At 44.1% G+C, this 18,879-nt stretch overlaps 1 protein-coding gene across 2 annotated transcripts in view; it reads left to right on the top strand.

Annotated features, from left to right (window-relative positions):
• Positions 1-18,879, top strand: part of GPC6 (glypican 6) — a 3,429,025-nt gene that overhangs the window by 3,334,460 nt on the left and 75,686 nt on the right. For both annotated transcript variants that reach the window (XM_085622132.1, XM_085622131.1), the window contains one exon: positions 10,703-10,839. In XM_085622132.1, the coding sequence (XP_085478258.1) occupies positions 10,703-10,839 (137 nt within the window). The remainder of the gene's footprint in view (positions 1-10,702; positions 10,840-18,879) is intronic.

Below are 18,879 nucleotides of genomic sequence, written 5' to 3'. Positions count from 1 at the left end.
CATGTCTGTTTGGCCAGCCAAAAAACAGCCGCCCAAACCGACATACGCACTTATACGTGCCCACCACTCCTCCTCCCTGCCATGGCCTGGCCACTCCCCACCCTAGACTGGCATCCGCTCAGTCAGTAAAGATAAATGATTATTAAAGTCTTTTATTATCATTTAATTTTTGCTGGCCAGCAGTGGGGTGACGCTCCTCTACTATTATGGATGAGCCGTCGCTGGGCTTATGTACAGCCAGAGTAATACAAATTAATACAGATAGACCCCCCCCCCCCTACAATATGAAAAAAGGAGTTGTAATCTCGAGGCAATTCAATTGTACAGACCTGAACACTATAAAATGCACGTGTCTAAACGCGGTATATTCTGCATGTAGGGGACAAAGGAAATGGGTCTAGTAAAGGTGAGTGAGGCCATGGTGCATCAGGGTTGCCATAATGCAAGTAATGAAAATTGACCTGTTAACTGTTGGATTGGCAAATCAATACATAGCATTATTCAGAAGTCCATAGGTTAGGCCTGTGGTCCCTGGTGCCATTGCACATTCTACACCAGTGGTAGCTACGCCCCTGGGTGAAATAACTGAGCTATAAAGTGTGGCATTCTGGGACCTGACTCTCTTAATTCAATGTTTACAGAACTATGAAAAACTGAAATCACATAACTGACTGTGCAAAGCTAAATCTAGCCCCCTGGATCACTAAAACAAAACTTAATGAACATGAAAAGATTGATTTAGCATTGGTCAAATCGCCGACTGATCAGATCAGATCAAGAAAGCTTTATTCGATTGCTACATAAGACAATCATAAAAGCACATAGGAAAAAACACGTCAATACATGATTTTCAATATTAAAAAATATCATACCAATATAAAAGACACATCGGTACATAGTCTAAAATAATAAGAGTATCATCTCAGTAAGAACAAGATACACAATACATTATAGAGTTAAAACGTTATTAAATTCACATGTACTTTATCCAGTGAAAGGATTAAGTAGACAAACAATTCCTATGTCTCAAGACTTGCTCCAAGTAAGTTACTATTCTAAAAGTGCTGTGCGCATTTTCAAGATGTTGCAATGCAAGTAAAGCAGGCCAGCATTGATGAAACCCGAACATTTTTAAAACTGGTGCCAAGTTCAATCTCCTTAAATGGGTATAAAATTCACAAAACAACATTACATGAATCGCAGATTGGTTGGAGTTATTATCACAAGGGCAAAGATGGAGGTTTTGAGACCAGTCGTTCATTTTAGGCAAGGTAACTAGCCTGTGAAATACCCCCAAACTGAATCTAGTTAATAAAAATTTATCATAAACTCCAGGTGCAAAAGTTAAATAGGGTTGAATGTTAAAAGTAGTTAAAATCAACTGATTATGGAGTACAGTAGGTTTTAATATCTCAGATGACATTCTGATAGAATCCAACAACAAAAGACCCTAATTTCTTAGTTCGTTCCTTGGTATTTGCCGAATAGATAGGGGGTTAGTAAAATACTCTAGACGGCCAAGGTCTTTTAAAAAGTTACGAACGTATTTTATCAATGGAATTTTTAAAATCCCTGTTTAACTTGGCCTCTTCTTTGGTCCATAGCCTGTGCCAGAGAAGTACAGGCTCGAGCTTTATTAAATCAGAGATGAAGGGGAGTCCCAGCTCCGCATGACATATATATGATGAGGTGCTATTCGGGACTGATAAAATATATCTTAGGAAGGAATTTTCTATGCGTTGGATTGGAAGCAGGTCAGTGAATCCCCAAACTCCTGCCCCATACACTGCTGATGAAACACACTTTGCCTTATAGATCTTAATAAGCTCCTCTGGTGGTCTTTTTCCCAGCTTTCTAGCAAAGGTAGTAAGGGTAGTTGTTGTCCTTAGGAGTACCAACTTTTTTGCTGAAACTGCTTGTACCCAGGTGTCATTGTGGGCAAAAAGAATTCCCAAGTATGAGATCCTTTTAGTTGCCCCGATCTTCTGCCCTGCAACAAACATGTCTTTAGATTTCTTGATACCAGGGCCGCAGCGCATGATAAAGGTCTTAGAGGAGTTTACTCTCAGGCCAAGATTTTTCATAAGTGAGAGAAGTTATCTAACACCCTCTGAAGGCCACCCTGTGTGCGGGACACCAACACCGCGTCGTCCGCATATAGGAGCGCTGGTATTGGGCGTCCTGCCGCTTGTGGAAAATCTTTATTATCTTTAAGAAGGGCATCCCCCAGACCATTAATATAAAGATTAAAAAGGAACGGAGCCAGAACACAACCTTGCCTGACTCCGCTCCTAATCGGGAATGCAGCCGAACACTCACCCTTCAGTCCACAGCGCACACGTGCCTTGGCATCGCTATAAAAGCGCTTAAGAAAATAAATAATCTGAACCTCAACCCCCATGTCTTCTAAAATAGACCAGAGTTTACTGTGAATCACACAGTCAAATGCGGCTGTGAGATCCACAAAAGCTAAAAATAGATTCCCCTGCTTTACCCTCGTGTATTTCCCCACCAGGATTGACATATTTAAGCCCTGCTCTATCGTTCCGAGACCAGCACGGAAACCGTATTGCAGGTCAGACAGGACAGATTCACCTCCGCCCAATCCTGGAGGCGTTACAAAATTATTCTACTTGTTACTTTTGTTACGGCATCGAGTAAGGAGATAGGCCTGTAACATCCCGGATCCTGCCTATCCCCCTTTTTAAAAATAGACACAATGGTGGATTCTACCCAGGTAGGTAAAAAAGGAGTGCTACAGCTGGCAGTAATCACCTGGACTATGATGGGCCCCCACAGAGAAATATTTGATTTAAACAAATCTACGGGGACCCCATCTGGTCCAGGGGCCTTCCCTCCCTGACTTTTAGAGAGTGCCCGCTCCACTTCGTCTAAAGTGAAAAACAGATCAGAATAATGATGAGGTGGGTTCAAGTTGTAATCCTCCTGAACATTACTACCCGTCATGTCAGGATTTCCCTCACCATTATATACTCTTGAAAAGTGCTCAATCCATTGATCCTCACTAATAGCTAATTCAATGATTGGGCCAGCCTACCATGAGAGAAAAGATGTTTTAACAGCCTTCCAAAATGCCAAACTATCATTCGCCACTGAGGCGGTGCGTAATGCCTCCCAGGCCTTCTTCTTCAAGGTGTTTTTCCTAGCCTTAATTGCTTGCTTGTAATCCCATCTAGCAGTCCTCAGATTGACCAGGTTTCTTGGGGATTTGTTTAACTCCCTTTTTAGGTGGGAATATGCTTGAGTACACCTGGAGTCAAACCATCCACTCACATGTCGATTACTATTTTTACGTCTGTGGAGGGATTCTTTTATAGTTTTGGATAGCAGCAGGAATGAGGCTAAAATATTATCTGGGGCGGCTGTTTCAGACAAACATGTCTCAATGGCAAATTTACATCTATCCACCACTGTCTTAATTGTCGCTGCCTGATCTACCATGGACGAGCGCAGAGAAAGACCATTTACACTCCCAATAGCTATATTTTCTAACAACTGATCATTTGTGCTTGATTAATCCATTTTACCTGAAGTTAGCATGATTGACAAGCTCAAAGGAAAGTGATCGCTAAGGGAGATCTCCGAGACATAAAATGAGTAGAGACTTTGTGCGTAGTTACTTGACATTAAAACATAGTCTATGGTAGAAAATAGGCCCCAACCACTAAAAGTCCAGGGCATAGAGACAGGTACTGGGCACAAATTGTTGACAAAACCCAGATCAAGGGAAAAAATGTAATTGTTAAGTTGTTCCCCTAAGGCGGAATGCCGGAAATGGGATGAACACCCCCTCTTCATTTAAGATCCTGCATAAGTTGTCCTCAGCGTTGGCACATAGCGCACAATTAAAATCACCTGCCAGTAATAATATCATATCTTTCGCCTTACTTTTACCAGCAGATTTTAACAGTTTTGTAATATTCTTTATAACAGTTCCTACTTCAGCTTGGGGGATGTTATTATAAAAAGTAGTTAGGACTATACAGTGTTTTACATCTATATCCAATATAAATATTTGATAATAGGGATCGTTAGCACACATTGTAATTTCCTTTATCTTCAAAGCACTCGATATATAAGTACAAAGACCACCCTTGGCCCTCCCACTCAGGCCGTCTATTGCTGGGGTATGGTAGGTACTATACCCATTCATATGGACTGCTTCTTTCGACCATGTTTCTTGAAAACATAAAATATCGATTTGTAAAACAAAATCCCACCACAAGTGGTTGCTTAACTTGGAACGGATGCCTGCAATGTTCCATGAGGCAATATGACAAAGAGCTGATTTGCCTCCATCTAAGGCAATAGTAGGAGTTACTATCCCTAGTGGATCCTCAGCTACATCACAATGTGACTGAAATACATTTGGACAGCCCACAGGGTTAGGAAGTATTTCCGAAGGTTAAGCTCTTGTGCCTGAAACCCTCATCCCTATGGCAACCATTAATGGGGCTAGGAGGGCAGTCGTTTCCTACCCGGGTCAGTCCGGGCTTAATCATGCTTTCAGAACAACCAGGTACGGGGTTAGATTGGACATGTGTCCCCAAAGCCAGTCAGTTAACGTCTTCCAGTTGGTTGAAAGCATCAAAGCGATTACTCACTGGAACCCGAAATCTGGACTCCATATTCCCTATAAAGTCTCCTCCTTCACATGGGGGCTAACAAAGTTTAAAATGTGTTGGTGGTTGATAAAAATAACCAAGAGAGAGAATATTTATGTCGTTAGAGTTGACAGACCCAGTGCTTCCTCTATCCGAAATTGCACACACCAGAGATGGCGAACCAAAAGTTAGCACAACACAGTCACCACGTAAGGTTTTTGCTGAGGTACCCGCCCACCCTATTCACCGTACCATTTTAAATGGCTCCCCTCCTCTCCCCTCCGTTAATCAGCAGGCAGTGGCAAGAAAAGCAGGTCTGGCAGAAAATGGGCTTCTCCGAAATCACGCTGACCACCTTCGGCTCGGGAAGCATCTGTACATACTTCAGACAGCAAATATAAATAGAAAGCACTTTTCCATATGTTCTTGTGCTGTGTTAACCATCTTTGACTGCTGGATTTCAATAAGAAATACTCCCACTCAATTGCTGGAAGCTGAGTCAAGTGTACACGAAGTCCTGTAGTCTGAAACAATCCGCTTTTCTCTCGAAGGAAGAAAAACAAGGATACCGCAACCTCCCACATGAGAATTGGGAAGTATGCCAGGAGCGCCTAAACGCCTGTGACGGTTTCAACAATAATAACTCCCAAATCGCCGACTGAAATAAAGATGTCCCGTCATAGACTGAACACAATAGCAGAAGGCAATTCTACTATCTTTGCCGAATTGTCCAAAGACCAGGGGTCAGATTTACTAAGAAGTCACGCGTCGCAATGCAGCAAGACAACATGCTGCGCTGCAATACGTGACAGAGATAGAGAAGAAATGTGTCATATCTACTAAGATATGAGGCATATCTTCTCTATCCATGCGCTGGTGCACTGTGTCCTGTTGTTGGAAATTGAGTTACTGGTCGAGGGAGTGAAACCCTACTCATGCAGGAACCACAAGTTCTGTTGGAATGAAGTCACATGCAAACCCTAAATTAACCTGTGCTTAACCCTCTGGTAGCTCGGTGCAGGCAGGCTGAATTTAGAGGCAAGGTGTAAAATATTTATGCAGCACCTCAAACAGTAATAAAGCGACAACAAAACACATGAAAAATCCCACACCAATTTAGAAAAAGAGAACTAAATGTAATAGATTATTTGAGATCAGAATGACAAAAATCCAATTAGTAGATCAGGAGATATGCCGTTATGAAGACTTAAGTAAAAATGGTGCCTTAAAACACAAAGTGCTAACTGTGGTTATCTGATCAAGACAGACAGGGACAAAGTCACAAGTTCAGGCCTACTGCGAGTGGACACAGGCCACATATAGGAACCAAGTTAGGCCTGCTGAACAAAGTACCTTAAATCCTGGTTTGCAGAAGGTTACGAGATCCAGCGTCGAGGATGCATCACGCAGCTGCAGTTCAGAGGACCTGCAGGGCTGCAATTTGAATGCTTGCATCAAGATGTGTCCCATAGTGACTGTTCCAAGGAGCTGCGGAGATGCGATCTGAACACCTGCGTCGAGATGTGCCGTGCAACGGCGGTCCCGAGGAGCGATGGGGGTCCCGCTTTGGGAATGTGTCAGGCAGTGATTCTGATGCAGGGCTGTAAGGCAATGAGTTGTGTTGCATCGGTTCCGCTGGGACCACAGTTGAGCTGGCAGAGCACCTTTAGGCCCACTTCTAAGGGTCCAGGACTGGTGTGGCACCACTCGGGGAGCAAGACTCACAGCAAGCATAGTCCAAGTGCTAGAATGAAGGTGGTTGGAGCCTCCTCTGTCCCTAACGTTCTGGTCAGGAGGCCAGACAACTAGCCCTTGGAGTCACTCTGGTGGTTCTGGAATATAGATTAGGCCCAGTCCTCTTCACTCAAGCAGCAGGTCCAGAGTGTAGCAATCATTCTTGCAGAGCAGCACAGCAATCCTTCTGAGTCTTACACAGGTCCAGATGTGCACTGAAGTTTTAGGACTGAGGGCCCAATATTTATACCACTTTGAAGTAGGAGTAACTTCTGGAGGTTTCCAGCCCCATGTGTGATTGGAATGTTCTGCCTCCCTGTCCAGGCACCAACCTTTCTGGGGTCACAAAATAATAGTGTCAAACCCTTTGTGAGTGTGTTGGGCAGAACGTCTGTGATGTGCAAAGTAGTAGATGACAGCTCCACCCCTCATCAAGTCAGAGATGTCCCATCCTGGGACAGCCTTAAAAAATGGCAGATTTCTAAAGGTGCCATTTTCAGAATTGTGACTTAATATCTGACTTTACCATTAAAGACGGTGTAAAATTACAATTCTTTAGACAACAAATTCAAAAATCCTACTTGCTCCCACTTGAAAGTTAGCACTTATTAAATGTAGTAAGGAAACCCAATGTTATCCTGAGAGACAGGTAGACCTTGCAGTGTGAAAAGTGCATGTCCAACTTTTAAAATACACTGCACCTGCCTTCAGGGCTGTTTATGGCCTACCCTAGAACTGAATTATATATATTAAAAAGGAAGGTTTGGGCCTGGCAAAAAGTTTATTGTGCCACATCGAAATGGCAGTTTAAATCTGCACCTACAGGCTGCAATGGCAGGCCTGAGATACAGTTAAAGGGCTACTTAAGTGGGTGGCACAATCAGTGCTGCAGGCCCACTAGTAAAAATACATTTATTGGCCCTGGAAACATGTAGTACCACTTTACCAGGGACTTACAAGTAAATTAAGCTGCCAATTGGGTGTAAGCCAATTTCGACATGTTTAGAGGAGAGATCACAAGCACTTTAACACTGATCGGCAGTGGTAAAGTGCACAGAGTCCTGAAATCAACAAAAACAACTCATCAAAAAGGGAAAGAGGAAGACAAACATGTTGATGGAAGACCACCCCAAGGTTGATAGATCTAAAATCTGCCTAGTAGCAATGCAGTGCAATGGTGCCCGTGTTACAGACAGGATTGTTTTTGTGCAGGAAGGGATACCTCCCCCCACAAAATTAATTCTTAGGGACATTTTCCTCTTTCTACATCTGCTGCAGAATGCCGCACATATGGAAGGAGGAAATAACAAGAAGTAATAAAGGTATTTCTCCTCTTTACGCTCACTTGGGAAGGCGTACCATTTTGATCCAATCCCAAGTTTACTGACCTCAGTAAATCTGGGATTGCGTCAAAATCTAAGGGTGGATGCATAGGGATGCCCATTCTCCAACAATGGAGCATCTTCTCAATGCAGAGTAACACAGTGATTTGTACTGGTTTGTGTTACTCTGCATTTATTAAACCACGCAAGGTGGCTTGTCGTGGCTTAATAAATCCCGCTTAAGGATTGCGTTGCCTTGTTGAGTGCAAGGGCAAGGCAAGACCTTTGTAAATCTACCCCCAAGTTTTTCGATTACAGTGCTTAATTCGAGCCAGTGGTTTCCAGTGCTCAGCACTGGCACTTAATCATCAACCCCGGCTCTTTTTATGAGCACCAGTGTGCAACAGTTATATGTTTAATATTAATAATATCTATATATTGACTGGAAGATTAAGTGATTTGCCCAGAATCACAGGTTGTGGAGCCACCAAGCCCCGAACGTCGTTCTACAGCTCCAAAGTCGGCAGCTCCTGTCATTACGCCACATCCTTGCCCCGGTTTAATGGTCAGTAGTTAGTTCTGTTTTAAGCGACGGTGTAAGCGGCCTCATCACGAGAGCCCCGGCACTTATTTGTTTTACAAACTAACCACTGCTCGATTACTAATTACTATATATTGCATACCCACATCGACCTAAGAAAAAGATCATGGAAATTGTGAATAAACACATTGGCCACATAATGCACTTGATCCGCAGAACCTACACTTACATTGATGTCTGCGGCATCTGTATCAACCAACGCCATGTTTAGCACACTCACCTACCATATACAAAACAACTACAATGGGGTTCACAGTGACACATGAAAAACCCGCAGAGATGTGTCTCAAAATTTAACTTTTATCCAAATCAAACACAGGAAACAAAAACATAAAAAAAAAGAGCATTAAAACCAAAGAAAGAACAAGTTTAAAGGGACATAACCTGCTATACAGCGACAGCACTTATTTCAAGACACTGGATAATGTGCCCCCGAGATCAAACGTGTACTTTTTCAGTTGATTCAGATGTGTTCTGTCATCTCAGTTTAGTGATACACAAATAAACTGCAGTGATAGGAGGATGATGCTGTGATGAGGCGTGGTTCATTTTCCACCTCTCGTTGTTCCTGCTAATTGCTGACCAGCAGAGAACACATTTAAAGCTCACTCTTTTTGGTATTGCATGGGTGTATGATTTCCAATCCATTGGTTTTTGATTCTTGCTGCTTCCCCAATTAAACATTTAGTGATCCCTGGGCAGGGAGGAGGAGATTGGTACAGACATTTTCTTGGTGTTGACAGGGAGGGGTAGAGTTCCATGTAAAGATGTGGCAGGCACTACTGCTGTCACAGAGAGCATGCATGTGACAAGCTTTGTTGGGGCGCAGCCGAACACTTTAAAGGGCCCTCTCTTAACAGGTGTATTTGTAAAGCACCCCAGGGTATCTTGGCACCAAATAACCGATGTTCATTGTTACTCAACTGAACGGTACTCATTTTATTGACCTTAGAAGGATGAAAGGCTGAGAGGACCCACCAGGATTTGAACCTGTGCCTATGAGATCAAACACAGGCCCCTACAGTGGATGCATTAGTCCACTAAGCCACCAGAACCAGCTCTTAGGTTGTGATAAGAAGTAGCTCGTAATTAGGAAGGTAGTCACTCTAGGGAACGTGAAAACACATTGTTTAGCGCCCCTAGTGGAACTGTTGAATTGGCTCCATTAAGAAGGGATAGTGCATGCCTTCTTGTATTATTTAAAATCACATCATAACCAGAGAGTGGAGCCTCAAAATATGTGGGACCTTGTGTGAAGAGCCCTGGCGGATCTCCCATTCTGATGGCATTGACCGGAAGTTGTGACAGGGAACCAAATGCAGAGGGAGCTACAAATTCTATGGACACAGGGATAGATTAAGAAAAAACTAGAAAAGTGCGGTCTTGTGACAGATGGGAGGGCGGGAAGAGCATTGCCAGTGTCTCCTAAAAACAGTGAAGAAAACAATTAAAATAATGAAGATCGTGGATACAGAGAGTGGGAGAAGAGACTTCTGAGAACAAAGAGTTGGAGAAAGGAGTAAAAAGACGAGCAGAAATGCCAGAGGGAAGATATGGGACTGGATAGATAGAGCAAGAAACGGCGAGGGCAGATGGGAGGGACAGACATGGAAGAACTAGTGAAGTCAGAAGAAAAAGAGAAGTGGGAAGAACACCTTACGTAAGAGAGCCAGTAAGAAAACTGCATTATAGGGTGATTACCTCTTTCCAGGTCATTACGGGCACTGTTTCCAGTCCTGAACCTCTGTGTGAGATCATAACGCATTATGGGTGTTGTAGCCCAACATTACTTTTATTTTAACTAATTAGACTAACACACATGAAAACAATAATTTGTTGCTCAAGTTCAGCACTTGAGTCCGTAATGACCAATAGTGAGGAGTTCGCCCTAGTGTAATATGTGACTGCACCCTCCCATAGGGAGTCATCGGAGAGACTGAGGAGCCTTTGTGCTCACTCCCAGGGTCATTATGGTGGCACTCATTAAAAGTATGCTACCTCTTGGTAAGTCTACAGACTTCTTGGGGGCCTTTTGACCCATGTACCTGGATTTATAATCTGGTGCAGGTGCGCACTCAAGGGAACTCTATTTTGCATGGGCCAAGAATACCTTTTAGACACTATTTCACCGCAGACCTTTCAGTGTACGAACGTTTCAGCTCCTACCGTGGTAGACCATTCACCTGCAGAGACTCCTTATTTCTTTCTGGTCAATGTGCGCAGATGGATACTGAGTAGACAGTTTCCTAGAGACCCGATGAGAAGCTCCTATCTTTCACACATAGGACATCATTGCATCATCATTCCATCAGACACACTGATCTCCACTGGCCAGGTTCAAACACTTCCGAAAGCAAAGGTAAAATGAAAAAGTGTTACAAACATATTTATGATGTGTATTAACCTTATCTCCTCTCCAGGTTACAGACATCAAAGAGAAACTTAAGCTATCTAAAAAATTCTGGTCAACATTACCACACACCATCTGTAAAGATGAGAGAACGATGGCCGGCACGTCCAACGAAGAGGCCTGCTGGAATGGTCACAACAAGTCCAGGTGAGAAACAGTGAGGGCATTTTATTTGCACATGTTCAATTACTGTTTGTCCTCCTTTAAAAAAAATGTGTATGAAACATGCTTTGCAAAGCTGTGAGGAAAGCGCAGGCTCCCTCTGGAGCGGCTAAAGATCAGATGTTTCCTGGGGAAGTCGGTGGTGGGTTGTTTAATTCCGACCTGTGCATAAACCCCTCAAATTACGAGTTTGGCTCTGTTTACGGCATCTTATAATTATCGGATGTGTTAAATACCTCAAATGTCTTTACGTTTCTGCAGGTCAAACCTGCTGAAATGTAACAGGGGAAACTGATAAGGTATTTACTGTAACATGCAGATTTTGGTGCGTTAAACACTACAATCCACGTTATTTTCCACATACTTGTAATAGGTGTTGTATATCGCACCCGATAAATAACGTACCCTGTTGTATCAGTATTCACCAGGTATACTACATAACACCTAAGCTCGTAATCAAGCCCTTAGAGGCTGGGGAGACACGCACACCCGCACCTTTCAAAGAATACAAGAGAATGAAATGCTTGAGCAGCACTGGGGTTTATCCCTGAGAGCTGAGAGAGGTCAGAAGTTCATCAAAACAACTGTAATGTAGATGTTTCCTACCTTCAACACTGATGTTCACACACACTGATTTCCACAATTAGCAAAAAGGAGGGTATATTCTCCGCCTCACACAAACTGAGTGTGACTGGCCAGGCCTTTCTGGCTCAGTCTGTGACCCAGAGAAGGTGCTAGCTCCTCTCTCCACTCTCCCTCCTATATTGACTGTATGTAGACCACCCAAGAGTACCTCCTGTTAGGGCACAGTCATATAGAAGGCACAGCTGGAAAAGGTGGACCCACAAAGATGCCATCTAACAGTTACTCTGAAAAAGAGCTAGTTATAAGGAAGAGGCCATGAAATAAGGTGTGGTGGGAGGCATGAAAAGCAGGAACAATATCCTGCCTGAGTGTGATCAGAGAAGTGGCAGGGGCTGCCTTTGGGCAGATGGTCCCTGGTACAAAAATGGGAATAACAGAGAAGGACTGAATACAGCTAAAATGCAAAGGAGAAAAGATGAACCCTGCACGCTGAGGTCAATCCCCCATGTTGGCTGAAAAAAAAGATCTTGACCCAGGATAATAAATTATATGAAAATTAAATGTATATGGGTATAAAGTGAAAATATCAGACTTCTTTGGACAAACAAGAAAGTCTCAGTGGCCTTCATCATTGGGCGATTCTGGGACTGAAACAGAAGAAAACTCATGAGCAGACCAGGGTGTAGATTCAGGGGGGTGTGTGGGGTGTTACACCCTCCTAATAAATGTATGAAGCAGCGTGTAAATGCTAGTGTAGTCCACTACTTTCAACATCACAGTGCCCTAATCCAAAGCCACTGCCTCTCTCTTTCCCCTGCCTCTCCAGGATATGTGGATTGGGCAGGAAAAGGAGAGAGGCAGAAGCTGTGGACCAGGGCACGCAGGAGTCTTCCTCCGCTATTATAGTTCACAGTGACACCTGAGCCTTAGATGGAGAGAGGGAGGACTTCTCCTCAGCTCCTGGATATCCCTAGCTCTGCTGAAGGAGCACACAGTTTGACTAAACCCAGATTGAGCAGGGGTTGAATTCAGCCTTCTTTCATCACAGTTGTTGCTGTTTATGTTCAACAGTTAACAGCCGTGGCTCTCAGGGCCCGACTGCCTTTAGCGGGCACAGGGCATTTTCACGGTGGATCGGAAGTGTGGGGGCCAGTTTTGGTTCTGGGGACGGTTTTAAAGCAGTGCTGTAATATCGGACCCCTGTAACAAAACTGACAGCAGTGCTAAAGTGGAAGCAGTGCTGCTTCTCACTTGCACCCGACCACCTGCCGGGGGGGGGGGGGAGGGTCCAGAAGAATTGCCAGGGCTGGTCTGTGTGCCCAGTCCAGGCCTGGTGGCTCTGTGTGCAGATGTACTCATTAAACGTTCACAGCAAGAGCTCTAAAAAAAGACTTCTGACCCATGGGGTTTCAACTCTGTCTCATGCAAGGCCTTTGTTTTTAATTACGATATTTAGACAGGATAGATTTTGTGCAGGAAGGGTGACCTCCTGTCCATGAATCGTTTGAGCAAACAAAGCATGTTGCACTTTGTTGTTTTGCAACCTGTATAAGAATCTCCGGTGGTATTATCTCAAACCTAATTTTGCTCCACAGAATATTAGGACACATTAAGATGCTCTGATACTGCACTACGTTATCATTTGTGTGTCATTCAATGTTACCCTTTTTATTATGATGGTAATACACATAAGGAAAAGCCTCATGTTTTAGATGTTATTATGGGGCGCAATGACTGATTTTAATTGTTTTAACGACATAAGGTATTTGATGGTTCGCTAATTATGTTTATTAAATTAATTGAGATTTGTTTTTGCACTGTATAAATTACATAATTTCATGTAATTTTATGGCTGTTTTTACAACATGCCGAATAAAGTTTTTGAACTAAAGCAAGATAACTATAACTAAAGCTGGTGAATTTCAGTGGTTTTTAGAGTTTAAAATGCTACGTTGTTACTGAAGATTTCACCTAGCTATTACGTTTCTTTAAACTTTGGCTTTTTTCAGCATATATGTATATCTCTAATGAGACCAAAAGACGTGTCAGGGGGTTGCTTTTATTCATTTCAGGTTGGCTTGGTTGGTATTTTACCAATTCAAAGCTGTAATAATGTGCCTGGAGTGCTAGAAAGGCTTTTGTCATTTTACAGCTCGGCATGGATAGCACTGTGCTTGTCCGTTGCTCAAAAACTTTGTTGTAGAAATGGCTAAAGACTCTGGGGCATATTATCAAGGACGGCGTTAAAAAGTATCGCCGGTTTAGCGGCAGAAAACTGCTGCTAAAGCGGCGAGAATGGGCTTGATAATATGCCCTTTTGACTTCCCATAGAAGCCCAGGTTCACACCAGAACCTGGGCTTCTATGGGAATTACCCAGGGCATATTATCAAGCCCAATATCGCTGCTTTAGCGGCAGTTTTCTGCCTCTATACCGGCAATAATTTTAACGTCGTCCTTGATAATATGCCCCTTTGTACCTTTCTATCTCGGTGTGGATGGCACTGGGCTAATCCTATGCTTAAAGACTTTGACTGAAAAGCAGACATATCAGGTGAGCAGAACTAGAGTGTCGCTGGTGTTGAAGGTGCTGTATACATGAGCTGCTTTCCACCAAAGCTTGAGAACTACCTGGAATCGTCTGCTTCTTTTTTTGCATAATTCATGCGTCACTCTAAGCCTGAAAGGGTATTATTGTTTTTATATATATATATATATATATATAAGTAGATGGTCATAGTTAGGACCGTGTTTCCATAGGAAATCTGAAAATTCTATTTTGAATAACTTTGGCGCCGGTTGACGAATCCTCGCGAAATTTTCAAAACTAACGGGGCACTTCACTCAGCTCCTTCCCTGAAAGTGTTGGGGTGATTTGTCAAGCGGGGGCTGAGAAAAAAGGGGGGTCCCAAAACGCATTTTCCCCATGCATTTTCCCATAGGACCTTTAGTCGAAGGTACAGCCCGAACAGCTGAACAGAATTACTTGAAAGTTGGCAGAGAGGTAGTCCTCAGGTCAGGCATGTGCCTTTTGCATGTATGGAGTCAATCTGTTCAGTATTTCCTGAGAAAATTGCAGTTAAAAGTATATAAATATCTATAGGCGCGCACCGTGCGCGCACGCTGCGCCCACCCTAACGTGCACGGGCGTAATTCTGATTGGTGGTTACATGTCAGTCAACGTTCGAATCGGTCGAAATCAGGAAGTGTCGGCTGCCATTTTGTCTGTTTTGGGTGCGAGAGTGAAAAAGAGAGGTGGCGAACGTGAAAAGGGGGCAGGCTAGAGAGTTCCTGACCCCCTAGCCTTTGTCAGGTGGTCCCTAAAGGACCCCGAAGGGTGAAAAAACATTTTTTTTTTTTTTAAATCGCGGGCAGCACGCACGGTGTACGCAGCGCGCGGGGTGCGTGCACGGTGCGCGCAGCGCGCGGGGTGCGCGCACGGTGCGCGCACGGTGAAAACCTTAAAAAAAAAAATACATACATACATAACTTAGCATTTAAAAAACCTTGCAAATTCACTTAAAAAACCATAGGTTTCACACATGTTATAGTTAGGTGGACATTTCACTCGTAAAAAACCAATGAAATTCCCCCGTTATAGTTAGTTCAGATAACTATAACTCGCGCGACCGCCACTCTATCACAAGGATGATGTCATCAATGATGTCATGAGTGATGCCACTGACCATGTGTTCTGCTTGGGTTTTCGGATCAGATAGAACCCGCTCATCAGAGCCTCACTAACCCAGCCAGAACGTTACCCCCTCCCTAGAACCTATTTACAATAATGCAACCACGTATATCTACCACCTAAGGACAGGGGATTCCTACTATACATACCAAGACCTCTTATAATCGGCGGCCTCGCGATCCCACACGGATCCAGACCTCTCTGCCCATACGACAGTATCACAAGTGGCGGCCTCGCGATCCCACACGAATCCAGACCTCTCTGCCCATACGACAGTATCACAATCGGCGGCCTCGCGATCCCCTACGAATCCAGACCTCTCTGCCCATACGACAGTATCACAAGTGGCGGCCTCGCGATCCCACACGAATCCAGACCTCTCTGCCCATACGACAGTATCACAAGTGGCGGCCTCGCGGTCCCATACGAACCCAGACCTCTCTACCCAGACGGCAGTCTCAGCACAATCGGCGGCCTCGCGATCCCATACGGATCCAGACCTCTCTGCCCATATGACAGTATCACAAGTGGCGGCCTCGCGGTCCCATACGAACCCAGACCTCTCTACCCAGACGGCAGTCTCAGCACAATCGGCGGCCTCGCGATCCCATACGGATCCAGACCTCTCTGCCCATACGACAGTATCACAAGTGGCGGCCTCGCGATCCTATACGAATCCAGACCTCTCTACCTAGACGGCAGTCTCATACGACAGTTCATCCTATGATCACCATAACATACAAAAAGGGAATCAGTCTCACTATTCATCAGATCACACAAGGATTGCCAGTTCGAGCATAGCCTGTTCTCAGGTTCGAGGGGCTCCTCTTTCCCTTATTCAGTTACCACTTACCTGATCAGGGTTAACATCTGTTCATGTAGCCGCAGCTGACTAGAAGAATAGGCTACCCTCTTATACAAGAACACGCAGCACATGTTGGTTCACTACAAACTGGATACTTTATTACTCATTACATACACAATCACATAACATTACGATATAACACATAACCTGCAAAGAAAAGTGAAAGATTAAGTTGTACACTCTAATAAGAAAGGGTCGACATCACCTTAGTAGTATGTAGCCTGCACTCAGTGGTCATCTAGGTTCCCTTCTCGTCTGTGCCTCGGCTCGCCTGGAATCACCCTTCTCCGAGTCACTGGGACCTCTTCCTTATCGGCTACTCTCTCCTCTCTGGCTATTCTGCTAGGAAAGCATCTGTCTCTCGGTTCTTCTCCGCCTTCAAGATGGCGTCTGTCTTCCCTGGAATAAGTAGTAGCTTTACTGCTAACGGCTAGATGCCGCCTACGGACTGAACATGTAACTGCCTCAGACTTTCACTAATATAGAGGTGCGTTTCCTCATGGAAAATTCCGGCCTGTAACCTGCCGCCCACCAAATTCTTGTACCTCCCCGTACCAAGGACACGTTCCCAGCCGGCCGGCCTGATGTAGTGTCTTCGGCATGAAGAAAAATACAATCCTTCGATAAGGGCCGGCCTGAACCGGTTCTCTCCAAGCGAATAACACCTCATAACTAAAACATTATATTTGACCTAGAAGCATCCCAAGCTGCCGGAGCAGAAAGAAAGATGGAGTCTCTCCCGTTTGAGGCCTACCAGGCCTGAATTCAGCACAGCTCCATGAAATACCCTCACTACAGGACAGATTATCCCTAATACTAACGAATCTATCCCCTAGGCTATGTGTGCAAGCCCTGATCTATGGGGAAGAGCACAGAATCATGTCGAAGTGCCTAGTAAATAGGCTCCATTCACTACTCTAACCCTTAGACTTGAATGATAAGAGACTGAAGTCACATTCCATTATTGTTCCTCACAAGAAGGCCGGGAAAATCGAGCAGAACATTTCACCCTTGACTTCAGTCTATTATACATTCATTAAACGGAACTAATATCTGTGGAAGAATAATATGAAACAAGACTAACTGATCTATGTCTAGTACCAGGTGTGCAGAATTGAAGTAGTGAAGGAATACACTGAATAAAGCAACAGATAGAAATCAAAATGCCGATAGTAATCAGAATACCTCCTAATATTCGACGTAGCATATGCAAATTAGGTAACCAATTAAAGAGCCAGTCAAACCAGCCCTGGTCAATGTGTTTTCTAACTTCTTCTGTCAAGTCATGTAATTTATCAATGTGAGCTTGAATGGATTTTGTATGATCCGACAAGTTAAAACAACAAAGACCCTCAAAATCAGAACAATCGTGTCCATGTTTAAGCAAAAGATAATCAATGGCCGCTCGATTTTGCAAGATAGCCCTACGTTCACCCTGGGCGTCTAATAGCATGTCAGACAGGATTGTAGAAGTATGATTGATGGATTTTACCATCCAGCAGGCCATTTTCCCAATAGATTTGGCATTATAAACTGCCAAAGCAGGAACACCAACAATTGAAATAGCCAGGCTAAGGTATTCAGACTTGGAATATAAATGCAAAGATGAGTCACAATCCTCCTGTAACCTCACTGTATCTCGAATCACACGAGAGTTGGCATTCGGATGTGATGAGAACATTAGCAAGCTCAGTCTAGTAATGGCACAAGGGCCTCCAGAAATATTTGCGGGGATATATGGCCAGGAAGTATTACCACATGAAAAAAGCCATCCGGCAGGTAGTAACATCGTGTGATAGTGACTGGGGGTAACTACCATACTCTTGCAAGTCATGTTATTCTGAACAGAAGTACATGTTTTCGGTGTCCTTTGAAGGCGCAAAGTTCGTTCATGAGCGGTGAATGAAGTGGCACCTTTCAATCTTAAACGCATACATTCAGAAATCACCCTAGGATCACAAGTAAGGAAAAAACATAAATCACCCTGTGTGATATTATAGGTAACTATTTGGGACTGGATGGGCGGTATCGGGTCTGACAGTACAGTACACAAGGGGCAATACTCATGGGCAGCGAAATCGCCCAGAAGAACATTGGGGCGAGCATTTGATATATTAAAAATATGAGTCAAAGTCTCCAATGAAGCAGGGACAGCAACTAAACAAGTTGCCAGAATGTCCGTCACCGATCTCATCGGTGTCAAGCAGAAATGAGGGGCTTTAGTCACTTGCTTGGCCAATGTAATCCAAAAGTTCGGCGACGAATCCCACGCAGCGAAGGAACGCGACACTCGGGTTCTCAACTCAGCCCGGGTTGATGGGATCCCTCCTCTCTCGTCGTACCAGCCCAAAAGGAGTCCAACGCCGACACATCCTGCAGCAACAGTCCAAAGAATGATCTGAAAGAGAATCAAATACAGGCATTATTCATTCTCGTAAGTAACATTTGTCAGCCGGGACTGCTTCCCAGCTATCTTTCCCTGGTCTCATAACTAAAATGGTGTTGTCTTGACCGGTTGCAATCACTTCTGCTTGTTCAGGGGGATTCTTAGGCGACTGCACCCAAACTCTGGCCCCAGGATTATCTGTGGAGCCAAAACCTTTCTGGCCTCGTACAGTTAGCAACGTTGGGGCAGTGCCTTTTGTCATCTCACCACTGAAGACAGGCATTATTAACAATTGAGCCACTCGGTCAGTTTGATGTATCAGTAAGTCAACCTCACTGCTATTCAGCAGGAGCACCTTAATCTCTCCCTGATAATCACTATCAATGATTCCTCCAAGCACCTGAATGCCTTTTACAGCCAGCCCCGATCTAGGGGCGATTAATCCGAAATTTCCAGTTGGTATATGAACACCAACACCAGTTTCAATGATGACTCGATCT

The sequence above is a fragment of the Triturus cristatus genome, chromosome 8 (assembly GCF_964204655.1).
Source record: "Triturus cristatus chromosome 8, aTriCri1.1, whole genome shotgun sequence".
NCBI classification, from domain to species: domain Eukaryota; kingdom Metazoa; phylum Chordata; class Amphibia; order Caudata; family Salamandridae; genus Triturus; species Triturus cristatus.
The sequence above is the reverse complement of the archived record's forward strand: the minus strand, read 5'-3'. Positions and strand labels throughout refer to the sequence as shown.